The 19,631-nt window shown below is 49.2% G+C and overlaps 1 protein-coding gene across 3 annotated transcripts; it reads right to left on the reverse strand.

The window, feature by feature from the left end:
* Window positions 1-3,031: 3,031 nt before the first annotated feature.
* HPSE (heparanase) lies at window positions 3,032-18,438 on the reverse strand. Of its 3 annotated transcripts, none has more exons than XM_074823791.1 (12): window positions 18,260-18,438; window positions 16,439-16,584; window positions 15,260-15,385; window positions 14,698-14,871; window positions 14,106-14,277; window positions 12,988-13,035; window positions 10,877-10,970; window positions 9,983-10,089; window positions 8,916-9,030; window positions 6,360-6,478; window positions 6,058-6,204; window positions 3,032-5,369 (listed from the first exon to the last, which is right to left on the reverse strand). In XM_074823791.1, the coding sequence occupies exons 1-12, from the start codon at window positions 18,436-18,438 to the stop codon at window positions 5,210-5,212; spliced, it is 1,587 nt and encodes a 528-aa protein (XP_074679892.1). In that variant the 3' UTR covers window positions 3,032-5,209. The 3 variants fall into 3 exon arrangements, with proteins under 3 accessions (XP_074679892.1, XP_074679893.1, XP_074679894.1); XM_074823792.1 differs by having other exon boundaries at window positions 18,334-18,377; XM_074823793.1 differs by lacking the exon at window positions 16,439-16,584 and having other exon boundaries at window positions 18,260-18,363.
* Between the last annotated feature and the right edge of the window lie 1,193 nt (window positions 18,439-19,631).

Below are 19,631 nucleotides of genomic sequence, written 5' to 3' on the forward strand. Positions count from 1 at the left end.
CCGCCGGGCCCGGGCGCGGGGCCGCTGTAAGGGGGGCTGGAGCTTCCGGTAAAAGAAGAGGCTGCACAGATTTAATAACTTCCCTAATCTGTAGTTGCTGCACCTTGTGATAGATAGTAAACTATTTATTCATCAAATTCAGTTAAAACAATGGAAAAGTAAATCACCACATGAGCTATGTAAAGCTAATATTGCTAAATTGTATAAAACTAACCGACGAACAGCAAGCGCTTAGCTGAACTAACATAATAAATCAAGGCTGTGTAGGGGGTAGGTAGAAGATATAGTGGTGCGTCCTTATCAAAGCTTTAACAGAGACATGTAGAGACAAGAGGCATGCAGAGACATGTCAGAGAACTACAGAGGCTGCGCAGAACCTTGGGGTGAAAAGTTTAACGGCGAGGAAGAGGAGATACTTCATCTCTACGACCACTATTCAGGACTCTGCGACCACCGCCCAGAACTGTTGAAGTTTACTGCGCAGACGCAAGTAGGAGGAAACCTCATTAAAATATGAAGCGGGGGTAGATGGGGATAGATTATGAATATATATGAGAGTTTCATTAATATACATCACTTTGTAACACATAAGCAAGACGAAAAAACTTCGAAGGTGCGCGCCGTTCATCAATTTGAGAATTTACTTATAACACACCTCAGCATCTTGCTAAAAGCATGTGTGCTGGTTTTACCTAAATTTCTTCAATCTTCCACACTATTTGTTGAAATCCCATAGGTGGCTGTGTATCATCAAACATATCGTCATCAAGACATAGGTGTTCATGCATCAGCATATGTCTCATCTCCCAGACCTCTCAGACTGCAGTTAATAACAATTTCTGATTTAATATATGGCCTTTGGATCTCTGTCCTCATTCACTCAGTTCTCCCACCATCTTAGGTGAGCTATTGCATAAACTGGGGAGGGAGGGGAGCTTTGGACAGAGCCATAAAAACTTTGCCTTGCATGGCATGGTTTCAGGGATAAAATGTCCGCAGATTTGCTGCTGAAAGATTTCTTGGGGGAATTCAGTGTCCCTGTAGTGTATAACTTCTGTTTCATTCCACACTTCCTTCAGCTTGAATGACTGACACACTGAGCAAGGGAAACTATTTTGAACTTTTAATTTCCAAAAATGTTGTCTACCAGGAGGAAGTAAAAACCCAGTGTGACAGAGAAGTGACTTTCACATTCATCTGTTCGCTGTTTTTCATGAGCAGTATTCCACAGCAGTAAAACGATTTACACAGGACCATAAAAGAAACAGTTGCTCACCTCTGATGAAGTGTAACTACTATCTTTTTTTTTGTGACTTTAGAATCATAGAATCATAGAATAATTTAGGTTGGAAAAGACCTTTAAGATCGACTCCAACCATAAAAAAACATAGAATCATAGAATCATTCAGGCTGGAAAAGACCCTTGGGATCATCGAGTCCAACCATCAGCCCTACTCTACAAAGTTCTCCCCTACACCACATCCCCCAACATCTCATCCAAACGACCCTTAAACACATCCAGGGATGGTGACTCCACCCCCTCCCTGGGCAGCCTATTCCACTGTCTGACCACTCTTTCTGGGAAAAATTTTTTCCTAATGTCCAGTCTGAACCTCCCCTGTTGCAGTTTAAAGCCATTCCCTCCTGTTCTGTCACTAATCACCTGTGAGAAGAGACCAGCACCAACCTCTCTACAATGTCCTTTCAGGTAGTTGTAGAGAGTGATGAGGTCTCACCTCAGCCTTCTCCTCCTCAAAGTAAACAGTCCCAGCTCCTTCAATCGCTCCTCATAGGATTGCTCCTCTTTAGCTCTGTTCCATGCTGATGAGGTCAGTCATCGTGGGCTTTATTTGGGTATGGACGATTGCCTGAGCATGTTTGAAGAGAACAGTGAGCGAGTCCCAGCAACACGTGCCCACAGCCTTTCTGCCTGCGGTGTCCGCAGGAACTTCAGTACTCTGATTTTCACCGGGTGGGTGCTCCTCTGCAGACACTGTGGGCAGTTTTTTTTTTAAAATGTGTGATGTGGTGAGCAAACTCTGGACCATCTGCAGCCAATTTTTAAGAAGCTCATGAAAGCAAAGCAGAAAAGCAAGCTTACTGTCACGAGATTTATATTCGTTATAAGGCGGCCTGGCCCCTCATTAAAAAAAAAATCTAGAGAAGAGCACATTTCAGACTGAAAAATTACCAAAAGCTATTAAGGTTCTACTTGTGTTGTATGACTCAAATCTGAGTTGATGGTCAAATTGCCTCTGATTTTAAGGAGGTTATCGGTTTCCTTATTTTCACATAGATTAAAATATTCCCTATACAAAGGTCTCATGATGCAATTTACTCCACCTTTCAGGAACTGATTTACAGTAAATACAAGGTGAGTAATCCAAGCTCCAGAATCAAAAATGCAGAAGTAAATTGGAACTTGTGCAAGATATAATCGTTGTTCCTGGTCTCAGATAAGTAAGTATGTGTGTGTGCATATATATATCTAACTATTGACATTAAAGGTTGAGTCCCCAAGGTTTACAGCATTCATAGAGAAAAAAAACAGCCCGCCCTTGAGATAAGGTGCCCATGGGGCAGGTGTTGCTGCTGCAGACGGATCCTGCGAGGGTGATGTTTGCCTCTGGTTCTGACCGAACCTGTCTTGGTGCGCTGGGATCCAGCATCTTGTTTCCTACACTCCTCCCTCCCGCTCGCTTTGTACAGAGCTAACAGTAGCTATCAGCTTGATATACAAAACTTTGTAAAGAGAAGTTGTTTGGGTGTGTGTAGAGCTTTTTAAGTTGAAAGCGGTTACATGAGCTGTAAATCACACCTTTTGCCACTCTGCCATAGCATCCCAACTGGTGGTCAACTACAGTTGAAACACACCAACCTGGATATGATTTCTTTGATTTTTATTTACTTGGGTACTCTTGTTGGGAATCATAAAAAGCGCAGATGATGTACAACCAAAAGAAATGTAGGGAGTGTCGCAGTATCAGTATGCCAAAAAGGAGTCTTAAAAAAAAATGGAAGATTGCCAAAATCTGGTATAAATCACTTTAATTAAAATCTTCAAATACAAAAGTCACAAGCATTGGAATAAACAAAACTGTTAGAAAAGTTCTAAAAAGAAGCTACCAGGCAAACAATAACTTTGATGACTTAGCTGTAACATATTATTATAGCAATAATATATATTAACTTTATGTTGACCGTATGTAAGTCTTTCCACTCCATTTTACACTCTCTTTTTTTACTGAACTTGGACAATGTAAACAAACTTAGCCTTCCTTATTCTCATTTCTGATCTATATTACCCTGATACACAACCCTTTGCAGAACGCATCTGTGCTGTGGATGCAAACGCTCCCTTGACACAATGAACTTAAATGTAACCTTTTCATCGTGCAGTTTTTCATCACAGCTTCAAAAGTACCTCTGTTTTTAAAGTCTTCTTATTAAAAAAGGTCCCCTCCTCCCCTGCCCTGCATAGCTGGTAGCATCCTTTTAAAGCTTAAAAAGGGAAATACAGTCATGTGGTATTGTTTTCCCCTGCTGTGCTTAAAATATCGTAAGGCGTTTACAGTGGCATGGCTTATATATATCTTCAAGAAAAATAAATGCAAATAAACGTGTGGGAGACAACAGGTATTCTCTGAGGCGTTTTGCTACCCTGCAGACTGGCAGCCTGCGTGCCAGAGGAAAGTGGCCAGCAGCACACCGAACCCGCAGCAGGGTGTGCATGGGGAACGCACAGCTGGGGAGAAAAGCCGACGCAGATTTCTGGCCCACAATGAGCATTTCCCCAGCAGGAGGGATGTCAGCCTGCCCAGGCAGGTTTGTCCCCAGGAAGCTCTAAGGCCACTGATGTCCTTCTGATGGTCAAGGGGTGGGTGGTTTGCTCAGGGGCTTTACTGTCCCGTTTCCTCGAGGACAAGAGAGCCCTGAGCGAGTTAGGGAGTGTAAAGCAGATAGGGTCACCTGCAGATAGGGTCAGGGAAGGGAAGTCCTTTCCAGCTGAACTGCCTGCAAGGTGGTGAAGGTTGAGGAGTCACGAGCCCTCGCCGTGCAGCCCACTGACCACAGAGGGTTTGCCGGGGCACTGGTGGGCTCCTCTCCTTAATCCTCCCGGGGATCAAGTGTGTGAGGGCAGAAGTAGCCCACCCTGCAGGAACAGCCTGCATTTTGTGTGTCAAAAACCCACCTTTGGAAACCACGTGGCCACAGCTCCATCTTGTGACTGAACTCTCCTAGCTTAGGAAAAACACACGTGCTGCCCCAAATCCCATGGAGGACCTGGTTTCTCAGCAAGGTGTTTCCCCCTGCAGGCACCCCGACCTCGGTTTGCTTTGCGTGTCCCCGCTTTCCACCCTGAGATGCCCTCAGCAACCACAACCCCTCCTTGGGCTTCCCCCCCGTGGTGCAGGCAAAAATCACAGCCGTACAACTAAAATAAAAACCCTGCTCATCCTTTCTAAAGGCAAGCTCTTGGGGGAACTGCCTTGAGAGCTGTGCTTGCGAAAATGAGGAGAGGGGAGGTTGCGGTTACCAGCTGGCAGAGCTGGTGCAGCTCCGTGCATGGAGAAGGACCCTGTGCTCATGCACAGCAATCCAGGCTGGACCAAGAGCAAAACCAGGCCCTGGCTGGGCTTGCTCTACCTGGATAATTCCCCCCAGAGCTTAACAAGCATCCTTCACGTACAAATCACGCCACGGGCCAGCGGGGAAGGGCATTGTGCGGCATGGCGATGGGGTCAGCGTGGCGCGGCATGGCGCTGCGCGAGGCCGGGGGGAAGGCAGCCTCACACAGCGGCCGGGAGGTGCAGGGAGGGTGGTGGAGCAGGGATGGCTCCCCCCCTGACCCCGGCTGCACCTGCTGAGGGGAGCTTGTCCTGTGAGGTGCTGAGGAGATCCTGTCCTGGAGGGCAGAGGGGAGCCTGTGCTGGGTGGGCTGAGGGGAGCCTGTCCCATGGGGGACTTTTTTTTGGTCTTATGCAAGCATGTAAAAAACATGGGGGTTGGAACTAGATGATCTTTAAGGTCCCTTCCAACCCAAACCGATCTCTGATTCTATGTCTTCCCCAGCCCACAGGTCATGCCAGCGCTGCCACATTTGCATCCCTTGCCAGAATTAAATCTCACAGTAGAAATGTTAATTTCTAGGATTAAACTTCCCTACTAGCCAAGTGCTTTAAATTTATCCTGTGTGTGTATTAACCACTTAAATGCAAGCAATAGCTTTGGCATTTTTGATAACATAAAAGCCGTAAGAGAAGGCTGGAAGGCCGAGTACGCTGCCGGGCCCAAGGGGTTTTTCGATAAGCTCTGGCAGCGTTTTGTCATCCACCATCCGTAGCACATGGCCGTTCAGCTCAATAGACCTGGAGAGGTACAGAGAGACTGTTTGGGCAGCTGTGCTATGTTTGCCATCGAGCACAAACAGCTCTGGACCCGAGTGTAAACACAAACTCAGCCCAAAGCCAAATTAAACTTCCCTTGAGGGTTTAGATGCGCTCCCTCTGCAAGGACTCCTTAGAGTCATAGCACAGGCAAGTTGAAAAGCACATGTTTAGTGAGGTTAACAGCACAACAGGCTTTGAAAAGGACAAATTTTAACTGGTTTTGCTCCTGCAAGATGTCTTCTATGCCCACCGAGCAGATCCTTCCTGTGCCGATGCATCAGTGGTAACAACCACAGAAACCATACAAAGCCTGAACACACTGCTGTAAGTCAGGAGCCAGCACTTGGGAAAGCAAGATAACTGTGCTTGTGCAAAGAAAAAGGACTAGCAGCTGGTATAGAGCCCTGAACCCTGCTAGGAAAAAGCTTCCCGATTAACATCAAACAAGTGTCCTTGTACCTTAGCAAGCTTTCAGCAGCCTGATTTTAGGAGACCTGATTTAACAGAAGTCAGACCTTACTGAACGCACCCCCCCCGGCCCCCGATGGCTGAATATAATCCCCATACCCCAACCACTACCTTGCAAATTGAACAAGGTGAGGTTTTAGAGGCCATCTAACTCTACTCAGAATCCTTTCTACAGAGACAGGAGGGATTGCACGCTTACCTGGAAAGTATATTCTCTTTGCCATGAGGCAGCAAGAGGTACTGATCCACGTGCTTGCTTGATAAGTAAATTGGTAGCTGCAAATGTTGGGTAACGTTGTAGAGGTTTAAGGCAAACAGGGTCACGTCCCCTTCTCTGTACTTTGGGCTGCAAGGCAAGAGAAGATGATGGTGGGGATCAGGAGAGAAAGAGGTTTCACAGAAATAAATGTGAGTCCTCGTGATGTCCCAGATTGCTTTTGTTGGCCCGTGAGTGGCCGTGGGGTCAGTTTCTGGGAAATTTTGCCCTTTCTGGAAGCTTACTGGAGGGTGTTCGTGCAGTGGAGGTAGACGCGGAGCTTCCTCTTGTCCGCTCCTCCCAGGTCGACCTGCAGCACCTTGGTACCCACCAGCTTCTTGTAGAGCAGCGAGAGCCAGTAGTCCTGGGAGGCACAAAAACACACATAAACACTTGTGTCCTGCCAGGTACTCCACACAGTATGTTCATTTTGCTGGTAATTTCAGGGGTTTTTTCCTTACAATTTTTTGCTTTATGAAATTTTTCACCATATCTGTCTAAATTTCCATAAACAGCATAGCTAAAGAGAAAACCCTGCCTCCAGGCTGCAGAACAGCTTTGTTTACAAGGTACCTTAGAGTCATTTTTCCCCTCCTATGCAAATCTCGGAGCTCTTTCTGGGCAGGAAGAGTGTTTGCATTTTGGAAACGCCCTTTTACAGGGTACAGGGCACCTCAGGGCTGAACCCCTGGGGGTGAGCAGCCCTTCCTACAGGAAAGCCTGTGCCCAGTCCACAGGTGCAAGGCGGGGAAGAAGCCTTTATGCTTCTTCTTTATGCAACTTTAATGCCTTTGAAAGGGCTCAAACCAATGAATTTCTGATTAAGACTAAACTGTGATGCATGAGAGTTTTCCTTGTGTTTGTTTCCCAGTGACTCCTCAACTGTCTTCCCCAAGCCTCTTTGTCTGTCTAGACAAAAGTAAAACGCTCCCTATATAACTCACTGATGGCAGACTCAGAGCCTTCAATGGACACTTGGGGGATAAGGGGGAACTTGAACAAAAGGACACAGAGATACAATCTAGGGAGGATGATTCTGCTGATTTAGGAAGGAGGCACCTGGACTTTACTGCACAGCACATGCTCTGGAAAGAAGGTCAGCTAGTGAACACCGTGAAGAAGACTGCTTACTTCTTCCCTCGACCACCGAAGCCCCTCACCCTATTTCCACTACGCATGCTGGGACTATGTAAATGAATTCCGGGAACTCATTATCATAAGACACCCCTTTCCAGGAAATCTAACGAATATGTATGATTTCTGTGTATGGAAACTGATGTCCCTTGCTAGTTTGGGGGAGCCCGTATGGTGGAGAATCCCCAGGGCGACCCAGCACTGCTAATAAAGAATTTCTGCTTAACAGTTATATTGGATTCTGACTGTTGAGTGAATGTCTTTGTTTCACCTTTCACTAACATCTTGCTTTTGAACAGGTTTCAGGATTAATTTCTGAATGCCAGTCAAGAGTAAATCCTCTGACATCTCTGGATGATGCCTGAGAGCAGGGTGATGCTCAGTGCAGACTCATTTTTTCCAGGTCTGCTTCTTCCTGCATCTTGACTGCTACTTTTCCTTTATGCAGTCCATGACTGTACCAAAGAGAGCGCATGGTCTGTGCAGATGTGTTCTGGGACTAGGAGGCTGCAGGCAGGCCGCTTTTTTCCTCCCCGGGGGATGATGTGCTCCAGCTGGCAGGTGCTGAGAGCTGCTCCCTGTTTATCTGTCTGTCTTTGAGGTTTTCCTAGAAGAAAAACTGTGGTGTTTCTCTCCTGACTCACCACAAGCCGAGGGAAGTGACTTTTCCTATCGGCCTGCATGCTCAGCCCCTCTGCAAGGAGATGCAGCCTTCTGATGCTTCTGTGCTTCTTCATCTCCATGCTAACTAAAACTGATGGACGGGTGTTTGGATTTCCCTGCCTCTAAAGCGTTATTTGCTTGATTAGCATCTGTACTGCCTGTAGGTGAAGAACAAGGCACATCCTTTCAGTCCAAATTAAATCTATTTTAAATGAAGGAATAAAAAGCCGAAAGCAACAAGGCTGACAACGCAGCCCCTGGCATAGGGACCAGCTGAACAGGCAGGACAGAAAAACCCCATATGCTGGGTTTCCTCTCAGATGGTGTCTGTGAGCCTGTGAAAATCACAACTTAGAAGCAGAAAAATGAGGGAAAGGCTAAAGACACTTTCCTCTCACCCCAAGGTAAGTGCTCCTAGCACACGGAAACATGCTGTACATGCAAGAATAAGGTATAGTTCAAATAATGATGTTTCATCATAGCAGAATGTTATTTCTTAATCCTAAATGCGTATTTTCATTTAATTATCCTTCAGCCACTACTGAAAGCTAAATATGCTCATGACCTACAAAATGCTTGAGTCTTAACTTCACGCTGGTTTGGTTTTCACTTGGGATATAATTTATTCTAATACCTCCTATCACTTCTGTTTAAAAGCTACTCATCACACAGCTGAGGAACACTCAAACCAAAACAGTCCATCCAGAAAAGTCTTGTGAACTCCAGAAGTGGCTACATACAAATCAGAGCATCACGTCCCAGAAATCAGTCTCTGCTGTGCTGTGCTGAAGACTGCAGCTGCAGTAAATATCTTGTATCTATAGATATATGTCACACATGAACCCCTATTGAAACATGAACTAACTTGAGGTGCAAGGATAACTGCGACTACCCTACAAAATCTGTCACTATCTTGTGTTGTTAAAACAGCTGATTTGTATCTCCACATCCAGCGTTGAAGTCCATGCAGCATTCAGACGGCGTTAGCGGGGTCGCATACGTACCGGCAAAGGCTCAAAGTTGGCATCCACCAGGTGATAGGTCCCTGCCCCGAAGAAAACCTGTCTCATCACCACATCAATCCCCTGCCTGGCTGAAAGCCCAAGTTTGTCCAACCACCTGCCAAAAAAAACAAAGCAAACAAAGTGCAGGTGAAATTGCTGACCTCAGCTGTACACCACTGCTCCCCTCCAACCAGCTCAGGAAGTAGGAAAGCAAGAATTAGGGCATGATGCTGACTGCCTTAAAAACCACACAACTAATTTCAGTTCAAGTCTTGCATTGATTACCTTAAAAAATAATTTCAGACCACCTCTGGAGGTCTGAGCTGGTGGGAACAGTTGCTCCACTCCCCTGTTTGCAGGCAGTGGAAACCAGGAGTGGCAGCAATTGCTCCTCAACTGGCCAAGAGTCTGCAGGTTGAGAGAAATCATCACACCAGCAAGGCTGCCTCTCATTACCAGGCTTTGACTTGCTGACCCACCAGGCCCTGATGAAAAAGATCATCCTGCCTTATAGGAGGGCAAAAAAACCATTGCAACCATGTTTTTGGTTAATTTTCAAAGTGTGAACCGCACATTCCGACGCAATTTTATCTTCCTGAATCTACAAACTGATCAAAGTGCTAAGAAAAGCCTCAATTCTTTTATTTCAACAAAATGCTACAACTGGAGTCCTTAGAGAAAACTATTTTCACAACCAAATTTCCCTTTGGTTAGTTATTTCCCGGTGGCCAAGGGATGACATCGGAAATGGACACCCATCTCGTGAATGACTTTCTGTCCTCCCAAAAGGACAGAGTTAGCACTGCAGATTCGAGGGCAGAAATACAACTTCCTCACGCTTCTCAACTCCCATTTCCCATCGGTATCTGCTATTACCTGGGCCTACGCTGAACTTCAGGCACAGGGGAAGCACACGGGAGCAGCAGGAAGGCTACGATCCTCAACCCACCCAGTCGCCTGAGCTCCCCAGGAAGCCTGAGGGAGACGTTCCTCCCATGGGGCATGTACGCAACCCCCTTCAGCTGGTAAAACGTGTCATTTCCTCACAGCTGTGACACGGTACTCACATAAAGCCAGCAACATAAGTGTTGGACAGCCTGGGAGCTCCCCCTCCATAGGCAGAGCTCGTCTCTCCCAGCCAGACTTTCTTGTCGGGCACAGTCCCACCAACAATCTGGCCAGTGTGGTGTAGGGAGGAAGAGAAAGAGACAGCAGTTAAGTTTTTGGCTACTGAAATAATGGGCAATCAAAATCTTGCGCTTTAGCCAAATGCCTACATATGACATTTGCATTTAAGGGATTACATCAACTGAGGTGGGATGTCACAGAAATTTTGATCAAAAGGACTAGAAGCAGATTTACTTCCTCCCCCATCCAAAAATCACATCTACGTTCTATGTAGAACGAGGCAAACATCACTAAAAGCGAGGTCCTGTAAGCCTTCTCATGCTGAGTAGTGGTGTTCTCTAAGTTATACTGTTCTCAGGATCTCAAAATACAAAGAAATCGGGGTGGGGTGGGGAGTATGACCATAAATTACATCCCTGAGTAATGACTACATTGATAAATGAGAGACTTGTAGGTTTGAGATGTATCTGGCACCATGCCTGCTACATGGCAAACTATTGGAGCTTATTTATTAGTAGTATTGTTAATTTTTTTTTTTTTTTAAATTTACAATGACAGCAGCACCCGAGCTTTGAGGATCCCTGTTGATTGCTAGTGAGAATTTGCACTTTATTCAGGATTCTCTGCTAACCCCATGAGAGACTGAAATGTCGTATGACTGTCGCTACCCCTCTTCACTTTTTTAATAATAAAAACCTGGTTTGGGTATACGGCATTTGACCTCGTTTGTGTCTTAATCTCGCTCTTGGGATCATATCGAAACCTGCCCTGACACTGGATCAGGACAACCCCCTGAAAACTGAACATGGCAATTATTGAACAGGACAAGGCACCTCCAGAACTTCGTGTACAGCTGCGGCAAAGGTATCCAGCACTTCAGGACTCAAGAAATCCTCCCTTGTTGCACTTCGTCCATTCACATAGTAACTGCAAATGGAAAAAAAAGCACAGCCAAAATTAAGGAAAAATACCACCACCAGTACAAAACACCACCAAAAGTACTCAGTTGCTTGATATATTTATCCACAGCATTATTTTTCTGTCCCGTTTTTTCTTTTTTTGTTCTCTAAATGTGTAGGTGTGTTGTTTGTATTTAAGGGACTGTCAGGTGTAACTACCTCAATGGAGGCACGATATCACAGAAATTTTGATCAACAGAAGTAGTAGGGGTTTTTTGCATCTACTTATTTAGAACAAGGAAAGCATCACTGAGTAAAAGCCAGCTTCTGTAAATCTTCTCTTGCTGAGGAGTCTGACACTCCTATGTGACTACTTGCTTTACTGTATCAAGTTATATATTAAAAATATCAGATCCCAGCTTCTGTCCCTCTGTGGGAGTATTTTGGCCATCTGGAGGGGAACGAGATGGAGGCGTCCCCATGGGATGAAGGGTGCTCTCCACCATGAGCAGAAGAGTCTGGGCTGTCCAAATAAAGAATGGGAAATTGGGCTCCTTGTGTTTTTTTGCATTTCAGCACACTATCATTCAGTTCTACCAGAAGTAGCTGAAGTCTTCCAGCCACAAGAGGAAGCTAAAACCCGATAATCCTAAATTAGTAAAGAAAATAACGCGTGCCCATTTAAAGCAAAGGCAGCCACAGGGCAAGAACAGCCCAGGAAGAGGGGAGGACATGTTTTATGCCTTGCTAGCAGCTCAAAATACATAGATAAGTCATATTTGTCTACATATATATATATATATATATATATAATATATAAGCATGAGCATCTTTTCTCACTGTCACCTGGCTGCTGCATGTCACCATGCTGCACTGGACTCCAGAAAGAAAACCCCCTTTGCATGGAAATCACTTTCAAACATGCGGAGCTCAAGGCAGGTGCCCTGGGGTCGACTTGCCCGCCTGAGCAGTTTAAAACTGCATCTCTTAGTCACAGTACAGAAGCGAAGGGCTGGGACTGTGCTGGTGCTGTCTGCACTGTGGGTGGGATCTGGGGGCGAGTTACCCACAGACAGCCCCAACTGACTTGGAGAGCAAACGTAAGGGAGCAGGAGGAGCTAGCACTTCTTTATGGGTGAGGGTCAGCCAGACCTGCGGGGCTTTTCATTTATATCAGACATAAACAGGGAAAAAAGGCAGCATGTAATGCATCAGCTAATAAGGCATTTTTTTACAAGGAGTTGGCTGCATTTGCCAGCAGGCTGACTCTCTGAATTTGCTTTTTAGGGACCGAAAATTTCACACTCAAGCAGATTCAGCCTTTCTAATGCCAAGGGGAGAACCAATGTCAGGGGTACAGACTCTGTTTCAAAGCCCAGTCACCCATGGGTTGTTTAAAACCCAACGTTGAAAACCTTCTGCTCTTGCAGAAGTTCAGCAGAGGCATCTCTGCTGAGTAAGTCTGAGCTACCTTCTTTCCTTTTATACAACAGCGTCTTCTTCCCTTAGGAAAGTGCATTTTATTTGCAAGTGTTGGTAACTCGGAGCTTTGAGATAACCAGGACCACTGCTCACACCTCACGAGCTTCTGGTACATGTTGAAACACTGCGTATGCAAAAAGGCTCAACTGTCCCAGAAACTCTCCTGGGTTGGGGGGGGACAGCTGTGACCTACCCCCTCACTCTCTTCTGAGAAATAAAGCTGCTGTGCCGTCTTTTTCTCTGCATCCCACTTCTGTTTTTCTCAGTGCACACATTTAGCAAGCAAAAGGACGATTCTGCACACGTGGCGTTCCCCACTGCTGCGCCTATGTTACAAACCCCCGTCGCTGCTTTTGGGCCTCTTAGGAGACCTTCTGCACTTCTCTAATGCACCCCCTCAATATATCTCTTATTCTGAGTGGAGAAGTTTGCAGAGAGGCACCCGAGGAACTGCTGAAAGGGGGAATTTCTCCACCTCCTTCACACTGAGATGTTCAAATTGACATTTTGTAAAGACAACAGGTGATAAGCAGAGTGACAACGGTATCCAGAGTGGTACTTACTGGTGCCACGTGACAGAGTCGATCACCTTCCCTCCCGATTTCAGGAAGCTGCAAGCAGAGGGGATGCAGTGGAGAGCCAGGGTTAGTGGGTACTGGTGACGGGTGGCCCCCACGAGTGAGCTGCTGCGCACAGCCCTCCCCCTCTCTCCCCGGCTGGAGGCAGTGATGGAGAACTGCTTTGGGGCCACACTTTCGATGGCTTTCACAGAATCATCTCGGTTGGAAAAGCCCTTGAAGCTCCTCCAGTCCAACCACGAACCTCACACTGACCGTTTCCAACTCCACCAGATCCCTCAGCGCTGGGTCAACCCGACTCTTCAACCCCTCCAGGGATGGGGACTCCACCCCTGCCCTGGGCAGCCCATTCCAACACCCAACAACCCCTTCTGGAAAGAAATGCTTCCTAAGAGCCAGTCTAACCCTGCCCTGGCGCAGCTTGAGGCCATTCCCTCTTGTCCTGTCACTTGTTCCTTGGGTCAAGAGACTCACCCCCCCTCTCTGCACCCTCCTTTCAGGGAGTTGTAGAGGGCGATGAGGTCTCCCCTCAGCCTCCTCTTCTCCAGACTAACCCCCCCCAGTTCCCTCAGCCGCTCCCCATCAGACCTGTGCTCCAGACCCTGCACCAGCTTCATTGCCCTTCTCTGGACACGCTCGAGTCATTCAATGGCCTTAAATAGGCTTTGGGCAGCCTCAGCGGGTTGTTGGGAGGATGAATTAATGCTTGTGTAACAAGCAGAGATTTCTAAGGTGAAAAGCCTTGTTAACGCAGCACCAGAGCCAGCACTCCACTGAAAGGTGTGCGGGTCACTGAAGTACTGCCAGCGTCTTAGTTTCAGCTGTCTGAGTTTTAAGCCTTGAGCTCATGCATGCAGCTAAGATTTCAGTCATCCCCAGTCAAGGAAAGAAAAAATTCCATGTTTCTAATTTAAGGAAAAATGCAGGAAATTAGTTCTCAAATAGACTGGACGTACCCATTTGTACATCCTTACTATTGATTTGAAGCAGAAAATCCTTAAAATCCTGCCCAGATTCCTCCTTATGTCCCCTGTATCTGGGTTCAGACATGCCACCACTACCCACGCCCACCCCCCCCGGGGGGTGCTGCCCCACACCCCTACCTTCTCAGCAGTCTCTGTGTGTGCTTTCGGGGCTGTCCGACATCAGGACCGTAGAGCTTCGCGTGCCGGTAGAGGGGATAGTTACTCAGAAGTTGGCGTAAGTGAATAAAATCTTGCCCCAGCTGGAAGCCGTCGATGTAGACGCCAGATTTCTTTCTGAAGCTGTTCGGCTCTGGGGAAGACGCGTGTGCATCAGCACCCTGCTCTAGCGTCGGGGCATAAAATAAGGGCAGCTTGCTCCACGTGGGAAGTACTAGCCCCCTGTGGCCTCACATGATCTGGCACAGTGTGGGTGAGATGTTTGAAGGTGACTGAGCGTGAAACTCCAGCACTCTGCCCCAACCAGTCCGCTGAGGTGACATCCTGCACTGTTCAGCTCACCTCAGAGCAGCAAAATCCTCTCAGTTTGCTCATTCACTGGGCCTTCTGTGACATCCCTCCTCGCAAAGTAAGAGCTTAACGCTTCCCAATAAAACATCACCTTGCCTTTATGGGCCATCACCCAAGACACCCCGAATTGCCAGCCCCTTCCCTGCGGCGGTGGCTTTCCAGGTGCCTGCTGGCCTGGCCCACAAGAAGGCTTCACACTCACCGTTCCCGAGCTCCCAGGAGATGTTGTACCTCTGCCAGGCACAGTAGTCCAGCAGCGCCCGGGCATTCGAGCTGTCCCACTGCAAGCCACCTTTCCGCAGCAAGGCGTTGAGCCCGAAGATCAGGTGAAACCCTGAGCAGTTTGCAAAGCTGTAGAGAATATCCAGCGTGTTTTCTGTAGGAGGAGAAAGGGGGGATGTTTATCTCAAGGTTACAGCGTGCTAGATGAGCTCCGGCCAAGTGACAGTCTTTACTGCCTCTGTTTATTTAGCCTGGTGCTGCAGACGTGCCAAGCTCTCCCAGCTGGACACAAGAGCCCAGATCTTTCTACCCACCATCCTGCAAGGTATTGAGATCCTCCCAGCTCTTGCAGCAGCTGAGTACTATTATATATGAGCTGGCAGACAGTAGAAAAAGATTTCCCAGAAACATTTCACCCACTTAGAATACTATTCATTTTCAGTGGTTTCAGCTCCTAACAGCCTACAGTGCTTTTACCGTGGGGCAGAGGTTTGCAGCCCCCTGATCATAAACCCTAGCAGAAAAACCCGTCAAAGTCTTACTTGTAATGGTGGTGTTTTTGTGCTTTTTCCAGTTATGCTCTGCAAGAATCAGCTTCTCCTGGCTGGGCCACTGGGCTAGCAGTAGCTTCTCAACAGCAGCAAACACAGGCCTCGAGCCACAAGTCTCTGTAGGGCAGAAGAAGGATGAGAGCAATTAAGTCCTTGTCTCCACGGCCAGGGTGGACCCCTCGGGAGGCCTCACAACTGCTTGGTGCCAGGCTGAGAGCCAGTCTGTGAAACAGCCCCCTACTTTCACTGTGTTAAACCACACAGAAAGAGGGCTGGCTTGATGCATAAATATGTATTATATGGCATAAGATGCTTTTTTTTTCCCCAAGCTCATGTTTTTTCTTGGCATGCAATCGAGGAACAAGCCACAGCCAAAAGAGGAAGGTGCAAGCCAGAGTCACAGTTACCCAGAGAGGAGGCGGCCGCACAGCAAAGCAGTAGTGGGGGGGGGGGGGGGGGGGGGGGGGGGAAGTACCACTTAACTGCAAATCTGAGCGTCACCAGTTGTACAGTGACACACGGTTGCACTGCTGTGCTATGTACCACAGGAACAGATGGGAAATTTTTCATGTGAAACACTTCTGGAAGGATTTACGTGCTTTTGCTAAGTTTAAAGAGGAAATGGACTTCAACGCAGTGGGAAACCTCCCGCACCAGGAGCAAGCTCGAGCAGTTGGCAGTGGCCCGGTGGGTTTGCACTTGCCCTGTCAAAGCGACAGGAAGGCAAGGCTGTGCCCCCAGCCTAGCTCTGGCTTTGGCCAAGATAGAGAAAATGGACACTCTGTTCTCATCAGGTTATTTCTTCCACCCATTACTTAATTTTTGCAATGAAACCACAACTTTTAAACTGACCTTGACCACCTTCCAGGCGGCAGGGGAGCTCCCAAGACTGCTGCGGGGAGCGCAGGGCAGCAAAGGGAGTGTCCCAGCAGACGCCGGGGTGGACAGGAGTTTCCCTGTGCCCTTCCTCATTCTCCCACAGCTGGCACAGCTCATCCCACAGACCATGCTGAAGGTCCACAGATCTCCTCTCCGTGGAGAAGAGCAATGCTGACCCCACAGAGGACCCCCAGCACTGCTGCTGTGCCCTTGCGGCATCCCCTGCCTGCATCAAAGCCACCTCCTAAACCCAGGATGGTTTTGAGTCTAACACGTTGATGCCCGTTTTACCTTGCTGGGCCTGGAGTTCCCAGAGGATTTTTTCTTCCAGAGTTGAATCCTTGTTGGGATCAAAGATGAGAAAATCTGTCTGGGTGCCGCCAAACCTCAGGAAGCCTGGGGACAGGGCCATCGCCAGGGCACGCAGTTTGGGATTGCTGAGGAAGGGATGTCAAGAAACAGGAGAAACACATATATATTTGTGCAGAGCGTGGCTTCAGTATAGTGGCTAAACACGGCAAGTGCTCAGAGGGACGTGCTGCAGTAGGTAACCTGAGGCTACCCAAGTCACCTCGGGGCACTCCTGACCCCTCGCTGGACCTGTGTCCCCGTGCAGACACCATGGCACAGAGACGCTGCTGCTGGCCAAGTGAGCCAGGAGAGTGTTGGCGAGGCAGTGAGGGGAAGACGCGCCCCAGGGAACACGTTCACGGACAGGGAGTCCAATCCTGGGGGCAAAGCAAGGCAATACTTCAAAACACATATTTTTCTTTGTCCTAAGCATCCTTCTGCGCTAGATTTTTTGGTTTTGTTTATACAGAACTAATGTACCAGTCCCGCGAGGAGGTGGACATAAAACTGATTTTACACCATCAGTCCCAGTTTCTGTCAACAACAGCCAAAGTGATCGCTTTTGTACCCAAGAAGGATTAAGTCTCCACGCTGGGACAAACCTTAGCTCTAGTGAAGCAGGTTTATAACATAACATAAGCTCTGCCTCCGCGACTTGCGCACAGGGTGTGCCACACTGACACCCAGCCTTTGCTGGGGGGAACCGGGAGGCCCTGGAGGACGCAGGGCACACAGGCACCTTCTGCTCCGTGGTGGCACACAGCAGATTAGAGGCCACCAAGTGCTCCCCGCTCCTCACGGCGCGGGGCTGGCCCCGGACTGAACCCCAAGGTGTGAGGTTGGGGCTGCAGGTTGGGGACTTGAGCACTTTCCAGTAAAGCTGGTGTCTCCTCTTTCCCCACCTTGGTGAGGAGGAAACAATGAAAGTGGTGGGAGGAGGGAAACCAGGACTGAAAAATGCGAGCAGACAGATTAAAAGGAAAGAATTAAGGTAGATTCCAAAAAAAGGTAGAATCAAAAGGAATAGAGTACAAAAAAACCAGATCAAAAGCAGGGAAAAAAAGGCAAGAGAGAGCTCAGAGCCAAACAAACAGGCAGGGAACACCATCACTTGGCAATCCAGAGTTGCTCAGTGTTACCCAAGGGGGGAAAAAGGCTTCATTTTAAGGACCTCTCGATTCAGCTTTGATGGTGACAGACGTTCCTCAGCATTTATTTGACTTCTCGCTGACAGTGCCCCGGCAAATGCCTGAAAAGCTGCCCGAGGACTCCGTTGGTTTTTCCCTCGCAGCCCCCAGCCCTGCCACATGTAACCTCTCTGCTCGGCGGTTTCCTTCTCCTTTTTTATCTGCTCGCAGAGCAGCTCCTCTCCTAAGTTTATCCCTGTGGGTTTCCAGCGAAGTCACCCCCCCGCGCCGAGCTGCGCCTTCCCCCCATCCACGCTCCCTCCGCCTCGCTGCCCTGGGAGGATGAAATCAGTGAATCCCGAAGCAGAGAGGATCCAGCAGCCTCCCCCGGGCCCAGCTCCAGCCATGGGGTGTCCCCGATGTCCCCAGCTTGCCTCCCAGCCCTGCCCCTCCGGGCACTTTTCCCAGCGCCCCGCCGGGATGCCCGGGCTCCCCTCTCCGGGGCTGCGGATCTCTCTGCCTCCCGGGGACCGCTTCCCCCCGGCTCCGGGGGGACCCCTTCGCCGCCCCTCCCCTCACCCCCCACCCACGGCCCTTTTTCCTTTGCCCAAAACGGGGAGGGGACGCGGCTCACCTGAGCAAGGCGACATAGCGCGGGTCCCGGGCTAGGCTGGCGTCTAGGGTGAGGGAGAGGAAAGCCGGGCTTACCTCTCCCCGGGGGTTGCCCCGCAGCCCCAGCCTCAGCACGGCCGCCCGCCGCCCCTCCGCCAGCACCGGCACCAGCACCAACAGCAGCAGCATCCTCATCCTCATCCTCCGCTCCGCTCCACCGGCACCACCCCGCGGGGGGCGGGCCCGGCCCGGGGGTGCAGCCCTCCGCTCCCCGCCGGCAAGAAGGACGGGGCGGGTCGTGGGCAGCCGGCCCCGAGACCCTCCTTCCCCTCGGAAAGGGGCTTCAGGCCGCAGTGGCCTCCTTGGGGCGCAGCCCCGCTCGCCCAGCCTCCCCCTGCGCCGTGTCCCAGACCCCCGACGCTCGGAGTTGTTCTCCCGACAGCCCCAACTCTTACAAAATGGACCCGGGTTTCAAGCCGGTTCCTCGCCTGCTCAGACTTTTCCAGCGTCGCAACCCGCTGCAGCCGCCCGGCCAACTGCTCCCGCTTGCCCCGGGCGCAGCTGCGTGTGAAAAACAGGGGGCTGGAAAATCGCGACGTGCTGAGCGCTGCGGTGGCTCAGGGGATGCGGGGTCAGCCCGACATCCCAGCCGCGGGCCCTCGCTGCGGGAAACCGAGTCACAGCCCTGTGAGGGGTGCTTCAGGCTGACACCCCCCTCCCCGCCCTACAAGGCTGCTGCAATAAGGCTATTTCTTAATTACGGCCAACACACAACTTGAGATTGCTGTTACAAAAACGGCTCCAGCGGGCTCTGGGTCTGCGCCCCAGGTGCTCCCGGCAGAGCCCAGCCTGAGGTGAAACTCCTTCTTCTTTGGCAAGAGCTCGCCTTGCCAGGGAGCCCTGTCAGGAAAGGGGCAGCTGCAGCCACGGGGCGGGTATTGCTTAATCCGCAGCTCTCGGAACATCTGCAGAGTTTTTAAACAATTACGCTCAACACCGCCATTACATTTCCCGTCCGCTCATCCTGAAGCATCCATGTTTCTTATTAAGTTTGTTTTCAAAAAGGTCGCTGGCTGGAACACGCTGCAAACGGTCCAGTCTTCGTCTGTTACTTTATTTGGGTGCAGTACTTCCCACACTCACCCCAATCGGGGCCTTAATCAGTGCGGTTCAAGCTCTCACCTGCCTGGGCCTTCCTGTTCCTGCTTACTCTACATTTTTATACTATTAAGTAACCCGCCCCCAGAATGAGAAGAACTAGACCAAATTAACTCTGTTTTTGATAAATGCATCCATGGCTCTGCCAGAAAGAAAACAGCAGTGACTCTCCTGACTGTCTCAGCATCTTAGTCAGTGCAATGCTTCCCTTTTCGGGGGTACGCCAACAATGATAC

This window comes from Strix aluco, chromosome 4, assembly GCF_031877795.1.
Source record: "Strix aluco isolate bStrAlu1 chromosome 4, bStrAlu1.hap1, whole genome shotgun sequence".
Lineage (NCBI taxonomy): Eukaryota > Metazoa > Chordata > Aves > Strigiformes > Strigidae > Strix > Strix aluco.